The sequence below is a fragment of the Artemia sp. Qi Xiang Cuo genome, chromosome 9, assembly GCF_049724085.1.
Source record: "Artemia sp. Qi Xiang Cuo chromosome 9, ASM4972408v1, whole genome shotgun sequence".
Classification (NCBI taxonomy): domain Eukaryota; kingdom Metazoa; phylum Arthropoda; class Branchiopoda; order Anostraca; family Artemiidae; genus Artemia; species Artemia sp. Qi Xiang Cuo.
The window spans coordinates 45,654,970-45,670,654 of NC_142802.1; the positions used below are offsets into that span (position 1 = coordinate 45,654,970).

The 15,685-nt window shown below is 35.9% G+C and overlaps 1 protein-coding gene across 2 annotated transcripts in view; it reads left to right on the plus strand.

The window, feature by feature from the left end:
• The window catches only part of gish (casein kinase I gish), a 156,404-nt gene that overhangs the window by 22,448 nt on the left and 118,271 nt on the right, over window positions 1-15,685 (plus strand). For both annotated transcript variants that reach the window (XM_089094620.1, XM_089094621.1), the window contains exon 2: window positions 2,623-3,090. In XM_089094620.1, coding sequence (XP_088950746.1) covers window positions 2,682-3,090 — 409 coding nt within the window. In that variant the 5' untranslated portion in view covers window positions 2,623-2,681. The remainder of the gene's footprint in view (window positions 1-2,622; window positions 3,091-15,685) is intronic.

The following is a 15,685-nucleotide window of genomic DNA, read 5'->3' on the forward strand; positions in this document are numbered from 1 at the left end:
AAATAAACATTACATTGTCCCCACATCGTTCTTTACTTAGGCAGCGCTATTGCGCTACCTATGATTATTAAAATCTTAAGCTTGTGGTTTTGAGCTTTTATCATATAGTACATTTTAAGTCCTAGTTGATGCTTGGGAAGCAGCTAATAGCTTTCTTGAAGTTATTTATATACTATAGTGGGCATGCACTGTCAAAAAGTTCAGAGGAGGGATGAAGGGGTCAAAACTGGAAATCATATTCAGATCCCTAGCAAGGGATGGCTTCCGTGGAGACCGCCAAGGGACTTTATGCAGTTAGATCTAGGAGACTCGCAGTTAGATCTTGCCCCGAAGCTTAGCAAAGCCCTATTGGACTGAGTGTCTGCAGGCAGTGTGATAAAGAGTCGAGTCTAAACTCACTGGGGAAGGGTTCAAAGTTATTACTAGTATTAGCTAGACTAGCTGGTACTATGAGCGAGCATGGAATTCTTCATAGTAGAAGGGTGCTCCTCTAGTAAGAATGTTGCACATCCCTCCTTTTCATGAAAGCCTTCTAGTTTTTCTCCTCCCTTTTTTTTACTTGTCTTGTCGGTAATTGATCTACTATAGGTAAAAGGGAGACAAGATCAATGTTCATAGAAGGAATTCCAATGGCAAAAATATAAGAGGATAGTAAAAGACTTCCTACAGGGACTCGGTAGACTAAGAAATCTTCACCAGATATTTTCTGTAAAAAGAAGCAGAATTTCTTTTTGTAAAATCTGTAAATTCAGCACATTGCTCTAAGGATAAAGCATTTTTTATACTTTTCCTGGTGGGTAATCGTTAAAGAAGTTGACAAGGTCGCCAAAATCTATCTTATTTAAGGTTCTAGGCCAATACCTCCCGGAAAATACCCCCCCCCCCCCCGCCTCCCGCGGAAAGTATCCCCCCGTGGAAGATATCCCCCGCGGAATAGGATTTCCAAATTTGATAATTTTATCTGAGTTTTATTTTTTTAATTTCGGCAGGGGGATGGAATTTTGGTATTTGTGTATTATGCGCCACTCACTCAAGTATACGGTGTGTAAAATTCGAGAACACACCGGTTTTTTTGTTAGTTTCTTCGTTACTTTAGAAATAAATTTGCGCTATAGATGTGCACATTAGGGGGGAGGGGGTTAAGCATAGCGGGTCTGCATGCAAAATGTGTTTGGTACAATTATTCTGCATATTAGATAGATAGACAAATAAGTGTATTTTAAAGCCAAACATACGGCAGTGAACACAGTAAAATAACATAAATGAATAGAGTGAATGGGGGGTGTTTAAATCCCCGGACCCCCCCCCCCACGGAAAGTAAACCTCATGGAAAATACCCCCTACTTGGGAAAAAACCCTTCCCCCATTTGGAAAGTAAGGTTTCTAAATTTGAAACTCTTATTTGAGTTTATTTTTTATTTTCGCTGAAAAGTGCTAAGGAACGGGAAAAACAGGAATCTACACACAAGAAGTGTCTTAAAAACTTAAAAAAAAAAACACAAATCCATTGGTGAATTGACACCACCAACAAAAAAGTTCCATAGTGTGTGCACCGTAGTAAAAAAACCTTTATCTCGTCGTAAGTAATAGTTCTAAAAGTAGTGTATGCCAGGGATGTCAATGTAAAATCCTCGCAGCCAAGAATACCTTTTGTTTAATTCAATGTATTAAATCAAATATATTTTTTGCTAAGTGTATAAAAAATTAAAGGATGAATGTTAGTGTTGTTATTGTCATATTTTTATTTATCTGTGTTTTTGGGAAAGATTTGATTGTTGAGTTTTAAGTTAGTGGTAGCTGGGTACGTAATGTTGTAGTTATGCTTTGTATTATGTTAAACCCCTTCTGAGGTTAACATTTTTGCTTTGTTATTAATTTGTTTGGTTATCCCTCCTCAATGTTGTGCCGTTGTATTTCGAGGAGATGTGGCTGTTTTAAATTTTTTGTTAATGTTCGATGTTATAAGTAAATAAAATGATGTTCTGCCACTTTCGACCGAATGTGATTTTTAAGAGTAAATCATAATTTTTGCCATTTTTTTAGAGAGCACATGAAACATTAAATCTAACAAATTCTCCAAATTTAAACACATCAAAGCACTATCATTAATTTTTTTTAAGTAAAAAAGTTAAAAAAAAGTTTTAGCATTCAAGTTTTGGCTTTCTAGTATAACAAAGATAAATAGAGAGAAAATGTGAAAAGTTTTTTCTTTCTTTTTTAATTTTTTTTTACTGAGAAATTGTTTCGCAGTGGGTTGTCTGGTCGTTAAAAATAGATATAATCGAAAGATATTGCGGAGAAAAGTCTTGTGATTTTGCAAAAAGTGGGTCTAGAGCCCCCTCCCTGTTTCTGGTCCGCTCCTAGATTGGTTTATGTAGGCGTTGACTTAAATATTACCATAAGTATTATTTCAAGCTCATCTTTGATTTTCTATAGCTAACCCTGAATCAGCCTCCATAGAGTCTCTGTAAGCATTCTTCTATTTTCAAAGAATTACTTGCTTTTGTCATCTAACTCAAGTAGAGTTCTTGTTTAGCAACTGTTATTTTTTTTCAATAAGAGAAGCCACTTACTTTACTGCTATAAACTTTCGAATACTATTTTCACTTTTTTTCCTTTCAGGTGTCTAATTGATTGGATAAAGATCGCTTAAAAGTGCACGGGCATGCTCAATCCCAAATATGCTAAAACGAGACAGCAAGTGGGAAGACAGTGGAAATGGTGACGTTGAAAATTTGACTGTGAATGCAAGTGGTATTGCAAATTATTCGAATTCAAAACGTGGTGGTAGTTATAATACTACCCCTAACAAAAAGGACGGACATAACTTGACAACTGCTAGTATAGGACTTAACCTAAGTTTGGGCCAAGGATTAACACCAGCAAGTTCAGAAGCGCAGTTACAAACAACGCAGAGCGCGGGTAACCTGACGACATCCTCGCAATTAGCCATATCATCTACTATGCATTCTTCATCTGTCTCAGGTCGGCAGTCCGGACAGTCAGGGAATTCGGGTGTGTTGATGGTAGGCCCCAATTTTCGAGTTGGAAAAAAAATTGGCTGTGGGAATTTTGGCGAGCTCCGTTTAGGTAAAATATTTACTTGATTCATCAGAATCTTCGTTTTTTTTTACTATTGGTGTATTGTCAAGCATATCTTATGTAAAGATACCTTTGAATGAGAATGTTGAACTAAATCTAAATTTATCATGCTTCAGACCTCCCTCAGAAAATTATCTTAGTCCGTGTCTCGAATATCTGGAACTGACCAGCATTGGCAATTGGAGTTCCTCAACATTATTTAAAAGATCCCCCCCCCCCGCCCCCTACGATATTCTGTGAGATTTAGTCATGGGAAGATACTTTCTAGCTGTTTTAGGCTGGCTAATTGTTAGGAAAATTCTATGTCACTCTTTTAAATTACGGATATGTTTACTTGTGCATTATTGTAGACTGAAAGATCTGGAATCACCACACGTTCCCAGTAAATTAATTCCCAATATTTAGAGATTATAAAATTCACTCCCCAAAAAAGTCATTGGAAAATTAGGACCGAAAAATGCATTGCTGAGAGTTTACATTGTTCTCCAGGCCTCATAACGGGCAAGGGGTCTTGCTTTGGACGCTTCAATCATTCATATTTAAAATCTTTTTATGACTCTGGCACTCTATCTTGTAATTTTGATCAGATGCACTTGGAGACTGCAGACGGGGGGAGGGGGATAATGGCAGCAAAAAGGGCATAGCAGGGGGAGGGCTGATTGACGTTTTATCACTTTATGGTTCTTAAAAGAGCCGGTAGAACTTTCAATTTTGAGTCGAATGAGCCCCCTCCAAAGTTGCTATTAGCACCACTTCCGTAGTAATTAGAAAAAAAAAAAAAAAAAAACATTGTAAGCATATGACTCTTTACTACAGGTAACTCTAGAGCATTCTCTCTAAAATAATTCTCCAATGTTTCAATCTGTCGGTATCTGACCATGGCAATACCTTTTTGAAGGTCAAAATACCATTAATTTGATCCATTTTTTCTATTTTCAAATGATTTGCTGTTAAACACTTTATTGGGCAAGGTCCAAATTGCCAGTTTCGGAAAAGTATTTCTCTGTTATGGTAGGATGAACTGTGTGATCTATGTTTATTCATCTCTCAATTCCAGTAATCTTGTTATCCGATTTATTAAAAAAAACGTTTTCAAAAAGAAAGATTTTTAAAGAAAAGTAAAAAAGCCATATAAGAACCTAAGACGTTCAAAAGTAGAAGTCCTATGGTAATGCAAACTCTAAATGAACAGAAATTACTAGCAATAGATGGATGAAATTTAAAACAGACAGGAATCAAAATAAATAATCATAGGAACCACAAAGATAACAGATACCACAGCCTTGAGGCAATGGTTTTAAACTATGCTAGTTGCCCATTGTTAACGTACAGGTTTTATTATTGGGAAAGTAAATGCATGTTTGATCCTAGGTGTCCAAAAAGGCTAAGGGTATTGAAGTGAAACTTTTAAGTTCATGTTTTTAGAAGGGCGTATCTGCAATAGTTCTGGAACGAGTAAAGGTATAAGAAGAGACTATCAAATCATGCTGAGGGAAATGTTGAACTGAATCAAAAGACACTATGTGAATTCCGGTTGTCAAATGGGCTGTATCTACGATATCTCAGTGACAGCTAAGGGTAATCAGTTATAACTTTTAGGGAATTTTGAGAGGATTGTTGAAATAGATGAAAATCACTAGGTACAACCGGGTTGTCAAAAAGGGCCCATCTATAAAGGGCTGCTTATTATGGCACTGGATGTGAAGGAAGATGTGTTCTGTGAGGAAGAATTAGCAAAAATACTAAAAGGATTAAAAATAAAAAAGTCCCAGGTGCTGATAGTGTGGTAAATGAGTTTTTAAAATATGGTGATTATGAAGTTAGAGGTAAGTTACTGAAAATTATGAGTAGGATTTTTCACTAATGGGAAGTACTTAGCGATTTTATGAAGACACGAGTTAAACCCCTCTATAAGAAAGGTGGTAAGAGTGAGCGCGGTAATTATACAAACTTTAACTTGGTATCAGTAGGAAGCAAATTACTTATTATGATAATACTTTTTAGACTTGGAGATGCTGTAGGTAAAGTTTTAAGAAAAGAATAGTGTATTTTTAGGAAGGGGAGAGGATGCGTCGACCAAACTTTCACTCTTAGATTAATAATTGAGAAGTGCCTGAATCATGAAATCCCTTTAGTTTCCAGTTTTTCTAGATAAATGAGCAAGCATTTGATTCAGCGTGTAGAAGAGGGTATATCCTTGTATCGTAGACCAGATAAGCACATTAGTCATTAGTGTTATGTACGAGACTGCTACGATTAGGATTGGAAATGCGGTTAGTAGCTGGTTTCGTATTAAATCACCAGTTAATCAGGGTTGCATCCTATCCCCATTTATATGGATATTTTTTTATGGACTTTATCCTAAGGAGCAAAGCAAAGGCAATAAGTGATCACAGAGTCAATTGGGAAAGCAAAAATCTCCTAGACTGGGATTATGCCGATGATTGATGAGTTAGAAGACTAAGTTGCTAAGACTAGACCCTGGCGCCGCGACGATGAGGGAAGTCCAGCGACGGTGGGGCAAAAAACCGCACGCCGTGCCGCGCCGCCGGTAAGATGTCGGCGGAGTACCGCCGGCACGATCAATCTGGACCGCAAAAAATAATGTTTTCGTCAGTCTTTCTCAAATCACAGCTTAAATTTACAACAGATTTGAGCCTATTCATGAGTTAAAAAATTCACAAGTCGCTGGCTGGAAACTGGTCTTCTTCGCTATTCCTCAAGAGAAGTAGAAATGTGGTAGAAACGAAATGGCTGTGGCGTTTCAGAACCCTTGCATAATACGAGTAGTTAAAGTATCTATTAGTTATGTATTATTAACATAAACAATTATCAAAATTAGTAGTTTTTTTTCATCGAGCATTACTGCATACAAAATTTCAAATACCGTAACACAAAATTCGTCAGTTATCTGGGTAAAAACTTTTAATATAACTTTGAACTTAGAAGCTTAATTTTTTCATAATGCCTTTTGACTATATCTGTTTTGTCACCTATAAAACTGTTGGAATTGACGACTTCGATATTGATTGTTTTTTTTTTTTTTTTGCTATTTTGGATTCCTAAAACGCCTTCTTTAATTAAAAAATGGTTTTTAATTACAATTTTAAAAAAAATGCATTTCAAAGTTTTTTGACTTCCTTATAGAATATATGTCATGTAGGCTAAGGCTAAACTGCTGCTTTTTTATTGCTTTTGGCTCCTCTTTTAGATATTAGTCGTTTTTTTATTATGGGGATTCATTCCAAATTATAAATTGATAAATACCTAATATCAGTCAAATTATAAAATGAATCTAAAAGGAGTAAACATATCAAATTGAAAAATACATGATGAAAACTTCACATGAGAACACTTCAATTACAATGAAACAAAAAAGAAGAAGAAGGATTTATTGAAAAAAAAAACAACATATCAACAAAAAATTATTGCTGCCTCCCCTAAAAAGCAAAGCTTGTCCGTGGGGGAGGTAGAGAAAACAAAATCCTTAACACAAAGAACACTTGGCCACCGACACCACTAATACCATCACACTAAACAATAAATTCAAAATAATATCATATATTATACATCCTCTGGGAACATCATATCAACAAAACCCCCACAATAAATAAATCAATTAATCAGTCAAAACTCATATTCAGCAAAAAGCAGTTCCTTAATGATTTTTCTAAAAATATTGGGGTCACCAATAGTCTTAATATCACTGTTCAAACTATTCCATTTCCGCGTACCTCTATAAAGAACAGAAAAACATGAACGGGAAGATATACCTCTAGGTACACAGAACTCTGCGCTAACCCTTGTGTCATGAGAATGAACAGTATACCTACTGGACAACGTATAACTAAAACCAAGAGACTCAAAATCCTTTTGCAGTCCAAAATAAAGCACAATATAAAGAATTCACAAAGGTCTGCAGCTGCCAAAATTATTACATCTGGGTAAATTTTAAGAACAGACATCCGTGGAGATATACCGGCTAAAATTCTTACTGCATGATTTTGTAGAACTCTTATTGGTTTTAGGGTAGAAGAAAAAGTAGAGAGCCAAATACTTGAACAATAAAGTATATACGGGTGTATTAAAGAAAAATAAAGATGGATAAGGACAGACTTGGGAAAACAATGTTGGAGTTTCTTCATTATACCGAGATTTCTTGCCAGAATTTTGCTTGTTAAAGTAACATGTTCCTTAAAAGATAGAGTTTCGTCTATTACAATCCCAAGTTATTTAAAAGACGCAGTCCGTTTTATAACGCCATTGGGCATATCTAATTCCTTGATCCATAGGTAAAAGTTCGATGATCGCAAGAAAATAATAAAGTTAGACTTAGCCATGTTAATCCTTAATTTATTTACCCTCAGCCATGCTGTAATTCTATTAACTGATTCCTTCATGGAAATCTGCAGCAGCTCCGCTGTCTTAGCTGTGCTAATGGCTGTTGTGTCATCAGCAGAAAGTGAAACTGTTTCATTAGTCGGGTTTACCGTTAGTTCATTTATTCTATAGCAAAAATTATTCAGACAATTTGGTAAATCATTAATAAATATCAAGAATAATATAGGGCCGAGAACTGATCCTTGCGGAACACTTATTTCAATACGCTTTTTTTTCGTAAGAAGAATCATTTAGTTGGACATACTGATAACGATTACTTAAAAAACTTCTTAGAAAATTTAATGATTTACCCCTCAAACCATACACCTCACACTTCTTAAGTAGAAGTTCATGATCCACAGTGTCGAAAGCTTTCATCAGTTCTAAAAATATAGCACCTATTTTGAAACCTTTATCTAATACATCATTAATAATAGTTGTCAAATAAATCATCGCCTGTTCCGTTGTCCTTTTTCTACGGAACCCAAATTGTGTCTCTACCAGTAACTTATGATCCTCCGAAAAACTCATCATTCTAATACTAAAACACTTCTCTAAAACACGGGAAATAATGGGTAAAACAGATATCGGTCTATAGTTTCCTGGGTCATTTGAATACCACCCTTATGAATTGGGGTTATACGGGAAACTTTAAAACAGTCTGGGAATTTTCCTTGACGAAAACACTCATTAATTAACCCACATAAAACTTCAGCTATAACAGGAAAAATACATTTAAGTGTTTTTAGAGTAATATGATCGCTACCAGATGAATTACTACGCAACCCATAAATAAATTTTTTAATTTCATCAACTGTTAGAAGTCTAAGGTGAAGAGACACATCAATGGGGTCCTTACATCAAGTAAGGACTCGAACGTTGGATCACCACTATCAGGTACAACTGACATAGCTATATTCAGACCAATATTCGAAAAATAACTCTGAAATTCATTGCATATGTCCTTTTCAGAATTCAAAGTCTTTCCCATTACACTAACTAATTCATCAGGTACACTATTTATTTTTAATCCAATCACTTCTTTTATTAGTCCCCAGGTTTTCTTAGGGCATCCTTCGACCTCCTTAAACTTTTTCTCAAAATATTTCTTTTTTTTCATTTCTTAAAATTGTATTCAACCTATTTCGATACATTTTATATAATTGCTTATTTTCTTGTGTCGGGTTAATTATTTGAGCTCTAAACAATTTATCTCTTACATTTATTTGCTTCAAAATCACCAGGACTAATCCAAGGTTTTTTACTTGAGTGCTTACTATTAAACGGTTTCAATATCATTACTTGACTTATCAAACTCTGCAACTTTTCATAAAATTAAACAAATTTCGAATTAGTGTCCTGAACATCGCCTAGAATATTGTACCAATCCACCATTTCTACATAATTTTGAAATTTTACCATCGCGCTTTTACTGATCACTGGAATCCTTGATTTTTTGCCATTAACCACCTTCGTGACAGTTTTAAAGCTAGCTGAAACTCCAAAGTGGTCAGATACATCGTTGATAAGGACCCTGGGAAGACTCAAGGGTATATTAGAAAGGATGTTATCCAGAAGCTTAGCTGATGTTCCCGTAATTCTTGTTCCCTAATATCAGTCAAATTATAAACTGCATCTAAAAGGAGTAAACATATCAAATTGAAAAATACATGATGAACACTTCACATGAGAACACTTCAATTACAATGAAACAAAAAACACTTAATAGTTTATTCGGCATGAAGAAAAATTAAATGCCAGCTATTTTCTGGTAAAAAATGAAAAACTCATCCATTTTAAATGTAATTAAATGAAATAATATGCAGACTGAAGTAGCTCCAGGAAGATGTTGAGATTTTCATCCTAGTTCGTCACTTTTGATCCAAGCAAAATGGTAACACACTCAGTATCAATTATTAAGTTTAAGCTTTGATTTCCAAATGCTCACAAAAATTACCAAATTTAAGAAAGTCGCAACAATAAGTCACCTGTGGTCAAAACACACAAAGACTCCTCTTAGATTCCCACCCAGGCTCAAAGTCTCTGCTATGGTCATTTCCATGGAAATCTCCAAAGAGTTTCTTTTTAGAATTACTTTGAAGTGTAGTTAGGAGTATTTAGTTTTTTTTACTTTTCTTCGAAGCTTTGTAAAAGGTGTCAATATATTCCAAATGCTTAATTTCTTTTATCTCTGAATATTTTCGATCGTTATTCGTGGGGTGATTGAGTTTTTTAAACCACTGTAGATACTTAGGAACGTTGCAACATCTAGTATCCTGAGGTCATAAGACTGTAAAAGACTCCTCCCTGAACCCCCCCAATTGAAAGCTTTTATTATGACCTGGCCTTTTAATGTAACTTGGGCACTAAACCAAGGGCGCCATCGTCACTCGAGCGCAACTTTAGGTGGGGATGTCGATATCGCTTTCGTCACACCCATTCGTTTTAGTGTGAATCTGCCTGATACTTATGAATGAATGTTTTCAAATTAAACCCGTTGCATCAATAAGAAAAAAAAACGGGTTGGACGCATATGTCCATTTCCCCTTGGACGATAAAACTATGCAAGTGCTGTATCAAGTATTACTCACGAAAATCTTGTTAATTTTTGTCAACTTTTCAACTTTTTGGCATCCCTGCTTTCAATAAAAAAAGATCAAGGTACTATCACTTATATCTAATAACTCCCTTTCCCCCCCTATGGATACTATCTTGATAGGATACCGTCTCTGCTTTAAATAAAAAAAATAATTAACTTATTGCCACCCCTGCTTTAAAAAAAATCGAGGTATTATCATATAAATATGATAGCTCACTACCCCCCCTCCCTCTTTATACCACCTTGATAAAATGCCGTCTCTGCTTTAAATTAAAAAAAAATTACTTTTTGAGATTCCTGCTTTCAATAAAGAAATTTCGAGATATTTTCATTTAAATGTAATACCTCCCTACCCCCTCTGGATACCACCTTGATAGGATACCGTCTTAGCTTTCATTAGAAAAATAATTTACTTAATAATTAACTATGTCACTATATGGTTCAAACAAACACACAAAATAACGTTAAACAACTTAGTGTTCATTGAAAAAAATTGAGGGTATGAGTAAAGGGGTACAAACACAAGAACACAAATGTCGAAATTATTCAGATATATCTCAAATTATTGGAAAACTGAGTCATAGATTGGCCGTGGCATTCAATAAGATCCAAAGAATCTAATTAAAAGGGGGCACACACAAAAGCCAAATTAGGCCAGTAGACTATGAAAAATTGTAAAATACACAAGACAATAACCAAGTCCTAATGGGGGGCCCTGGGTCTATCAAAATATTTCAATGGTTTCCCAGGGAATTTGATATCATTTTCTTCTGTCTCCACTTTAAATGAAAAAAATATTTATTCTTTTGGCATCCCTGCTTTCAATAAAAAAAAACAAGGTATTATCACTTAAAAATGATAGCCCCCCCTATAGGCAATAATTTAAAAATTATTTATGAGTCATATTTTTGGGGTAGCTTCCGAACAATTGAGTATTAAACATTCTGACCTTCAACAATTGAGTATTAAACATTAAGAAAATCTTATCTAAAAACAGCAAAAAAAAAAAAAAATCTGAAAAATTATAATTCAGTATTAGAAGCAATCTGTCGGCTGTCAATTTAAAAATACAAATGAAGGCTGAAGCTGTATAGTAGTGAATTCGTTATATAATTCTATTAAATTTGAAAATAAAATTTTTGACTACGAACGATATTAGAAATAGCGATTGGGAAACTACATTCGAAATGTTTTTTTTTCAACACATGAAGAACTGTGTATATTGCAATATTTGCAATTGCATATTGCATCTGTCTGGTTTTTATGCAAAGTAACAAAAGAGACGAAAATTAATGAACAAGAGAGTAGTGAAGAATTATGGTATGCAAAGTAATATTTGGCAGGGAAGTCACTGGTGATAAATCGCTAGAGGTGGCACCGTGATTGCGTGATTTTCGGGGATTCGGGGAACCAAATTTTTTTCAGGGTGACGCATAGATTTTCGGGGAAATACTCGAAAATTTGGGGATAGTGCAAGCCCTGCTTGATTTTTAATCTGGAAAATTGAAATACTAAACCACACGAGAAGGAAAAGCTTTGACTTTGCGGTTGACGCAATAAAGAATTGCCGCAAAATTAATTTAAAGTCGACCGAACGCCGCCGCCTCTGTCGGCGGTGGCGCGCCTTTGGCGCGCGGGCGGCGTTCCGACACTTCGGCGGCGTTTGACTGGGCCTCTCGTCGGCGGCGTTCGGTCGATCCGCCGGCGGGGTGCCGGGGTCTAGCTAAGACTAGGAATAAATGGAGAGGAGGAGGGGGTGTTGGGTAAGGAGAAGATCAAGTGAAAAACTTCATTTACGAAGGTTATATTGTTAGTATAGATGATGGGTGCAGTGAAGAGGTAGAATAGCCAAGGCCCAGGGTGTTCTTTTTTTTTTACAGTTGAAGAAAGTTTGGAACAGTAGGAAGATAAGTCTGAGAACCAAAACTAGAATATTGGAAGCTATAATGATGACAGTGGTCAAGTATGGTTCTGAAGCGCAAGAGCTCCTAAAAACGGAGGAGGATTTGCTAGATGTTTTCCAGAAGAATTCGCTACGGATTGTTTTTGGTACCTGTTTGACTGATTGTATCTCAAACAGCAAGTTGTACAAAAAATATGGTTCAATCTTGCTTTCTAGGGTTGTAATTAGAGAAAGGTTGAGATAGCTGGGACACGTTCTGCGGATGAAGGATGACATATTGTCAAAGATTGTTCTTATTGGCGAACCGTCTTGGGCTAAACCAGGGCTTTCTAAACTTTTTTCATTAACGACCCCATTTATAATTGCAAGTTTTCTGGCGACCCCATATAAGTATAACTGAAAGACAAATAAATATTTTTTGATGATTCATTTATTAGGTAACAGTATACATGTGCAGATGACAATATGTAATTTTAGAATTTGTTTTAAAACAAAAAAAAATCTAAAATAAAAAATTCAACATAAGTTGAAAAGTTGTTTTTATTATATTTAAAGAAATTATATGCGCTATTTTCATCAAAATTGCATTTTTTGCAGTAACATAAATGAAAGAGTATTCAGGCCGTCTTAGTTCTATCGAATATATTTGAATGCAGCCGTTGGTTGATAAATATTAAATTAAAATAAAAAGACAAACTTTAGTGAAATGGATGTGTCTGTTTTTTTTTATTGCATGACAAATTAAATCTTGGTGGAATGTTTGACACTGCTGGACTTAAGACATTTTCAACATTTTTTAGCGATGAACGATATTGGGGATCGATACGTGTCAAACTCAGAAAGTAACTTCACATAAATATGTGATGTTGAATGGCAGAAGAACATATAATGCAATATCTGCGATTGTAGGAAATTCAGTTCTAGTTCTGATTCAGAATTCAGCCAAGGTTTTTTTTGGAAATTGTAGTTTTAAGTTTGAATCACTCGAAAGCTCAGCAAATTCCTCTTGAGCTTTAAGTGGCATGTGATCAATCGCAATTTAAGCAATACAAAACATGTTTAGGAATCCAAGCTACCTTTTTGAAATCAATCTTTAATATAAAATATGTACGGAACTAGGTTTCTTGCGCTTTTAAGTGATCTACGATAATTTTTGCAATAAAAGTTTTACATTGATTTCTCTCGACTATAAAATTGTCGACACTGAAAAATATTTCGAAAGATTTTTTTCTATCCTATCTTTCCAAATTTTAATCTTTTCAATAAAACTTTCAATTTTATAATTAGAAGTTATATTTTATAATTATCACAATTTTTTCCTTGAAGAGACAAGTTGAGATCGTTTTATATCGCAAAGATGTCCGACAAATAACACAGCTTGGATAGTCATAAGTCGTTTTGAAGAGAAGCAACGAGTTCACGTTTTCGTTCGGTTAAGGATATTTCAATTCTATATTTTAATATAAATAAGCTTTTTAAACTTTAACCTCTTGACAACCATCTTACTTCTGCATTTAATAATAAAGCTGTATAGACGGAATCCATATCATTGGTAGCGCAATCGCGCTGCCAAGTAACGAACGATGTTAGCACAATGTACTTTTTTTTTCCATACCAGGGCAATTCGTATGGAAGGATTTGTCGTAGAAACTTCGAAAAGCGCTCATTCGATTGGAAATTGGTGTGGCTAGTGCCCTTTTTAATAGTCGAAAGTGATTGGAGGGCAACTAGCCCCCCCCCCCACGCCCATCATTGCCCCAAACACATCCAATCAAAATTTCGAGATAGCCATTTTGTTCAGCGTAGTTGATTTCCAGATAAAAAATATGTTTTTGAGGAGGATACTCCCCCACTACCCTCAGGGCAAGGGTTTAAGTTATGCCCTGGGGGCGTATAAGAACGATGTTGGCACAATGTGTCATTTATTATTTTTTTCCTTTAGAGCAGGGCACTTCGTATCGAAGAAGTTGGCGTAGAAACTTCAAAAGAGCTCATTCAATTGGAAATTGGAGTAGCTTGTGCCCCTTTTAATAGTCGAAAGTGATTGGAAGGCGAGTAATACCCCTTCGACGCCCCCCATTTCCTGAAACACATCCAATCAAAATTTAGGGATAGCCATTTTGTTCAGCGTAGTTGATTTCCAGATAGAAATTATGTTTTTGAGGAGGAAACTCCCCCACACTCCTCAGGGCAAGGGTTGTAAGTTATGCCCTGGGGGCATATAAGGTTTTTATAGAAGGTATTGTCTTCTATATATAGAAGACAACGCCTTTCAATTGGTTTTTATATAAGGTTTTATAGAAGGTATCCCTGTGAGGGGGGAGGCAACTACCAATTAAAATTTTGAGATAGCCATTTTATTCAACGTAGTTTTAAGTTCTGGAAATTAGGTCTTTGAGAATGACAACCCCCCCCCCCACAGCCCTCAGGGCAAGGGTTGTAAGCTATGCCATGGGGGCATATAAGGTTTTTACAGAACATGTTGTCGTAAAAACTTCAAAAAGGGCTCATTTGATTGGAAATTGAAATAGCTAGCGCCCTTTTTTTTTGAAAGTCGAAAGTGATTGGAAGGCAACTAACACCCCTTCCGCGCCCACCATTTCCCCAAACACATCCAATAAAATTTTGAGATAGCTATTTTGTTCCACGCAGTTCAAAGTTTAGGAAATTATACCTTTGAGCAGGACACTCCCCCCATAGTCTTAAGGGCAAGGATTATAACTTATGTCCTGGGGGCATATAAGATTCTTATTGAAATATTTGTCGTAGAAACTTGAAAAAGGGCTCATTCGGTTGGAAATTCAAAGGGCTAGTGCCCTTTTTCATAGTCGAAACTGATTTGAGGGCAACCATCCCCTCTCTCAAGCCCACCTTTTGCCCAAACACATCAAATAAAAAATTTAGATAGCCATTTTATTCAACATCGTTGAAAGTTTTGGAAATTAGGTCTTTAAGGATGACAACCCCTCCCCCCACAGCCCTCAGGGCAAGGGTTGTAAGCTATGCCCTGGGGGCATATAAGGTTTTTACAGAACATGTTGTCGTAGAAACTTCAAAAAGGGCTCGTTCGATTGGAAATTGAAATAGCTAGCGCCCTTTTTTTTTGAAAGTCGAAAGTGATTGGAAGGCAACTAACACCCCTTCCGCGCCCACCATTTCCCCAAACACATCCAATAAAATTTTGAGATGGCTATTTTGTTCCACGCAGTTCAAAGTTTAGGAAATTATATCTTTGAGCAGGACACTCCCCCCATAGTCTTAAGGGCAAGAATTATAACTTATGTCCTGGGGGCATATAAGGTTTTTAGTGAAATCTTTGTCGTAGAAACTTGAAAAAGGGCTCATTCGATTGGAATTTCAAAGGGCTACTGCTCTTTTTCATAGTCTAAAGTGATTGGGGGGCAAGTAACCCTCCTCTCACGCCCGCCTTTTTCCCAAACACATCCAATAAAAAATTTAGATAGCCATATTATTCAACGTAGTTGAAAGTTTTGAAAATTAGGTCTTTAAGGATGACAGCCCTCCTCCCCCCACATCCCTCAGGTCAAGGGTTGTAAGCTATGTCCTGGGGGCATATAAGGTTTTTACATAACATTTTGTCGTAGAAGCTTCAAAAAGGGCTCGTTTGATTGGACATTGAAATAGCTAGCGCCCTTTTTTTTTGAAAGTCGAAAGTGATTGGAAGGCAACTAATACCCCTT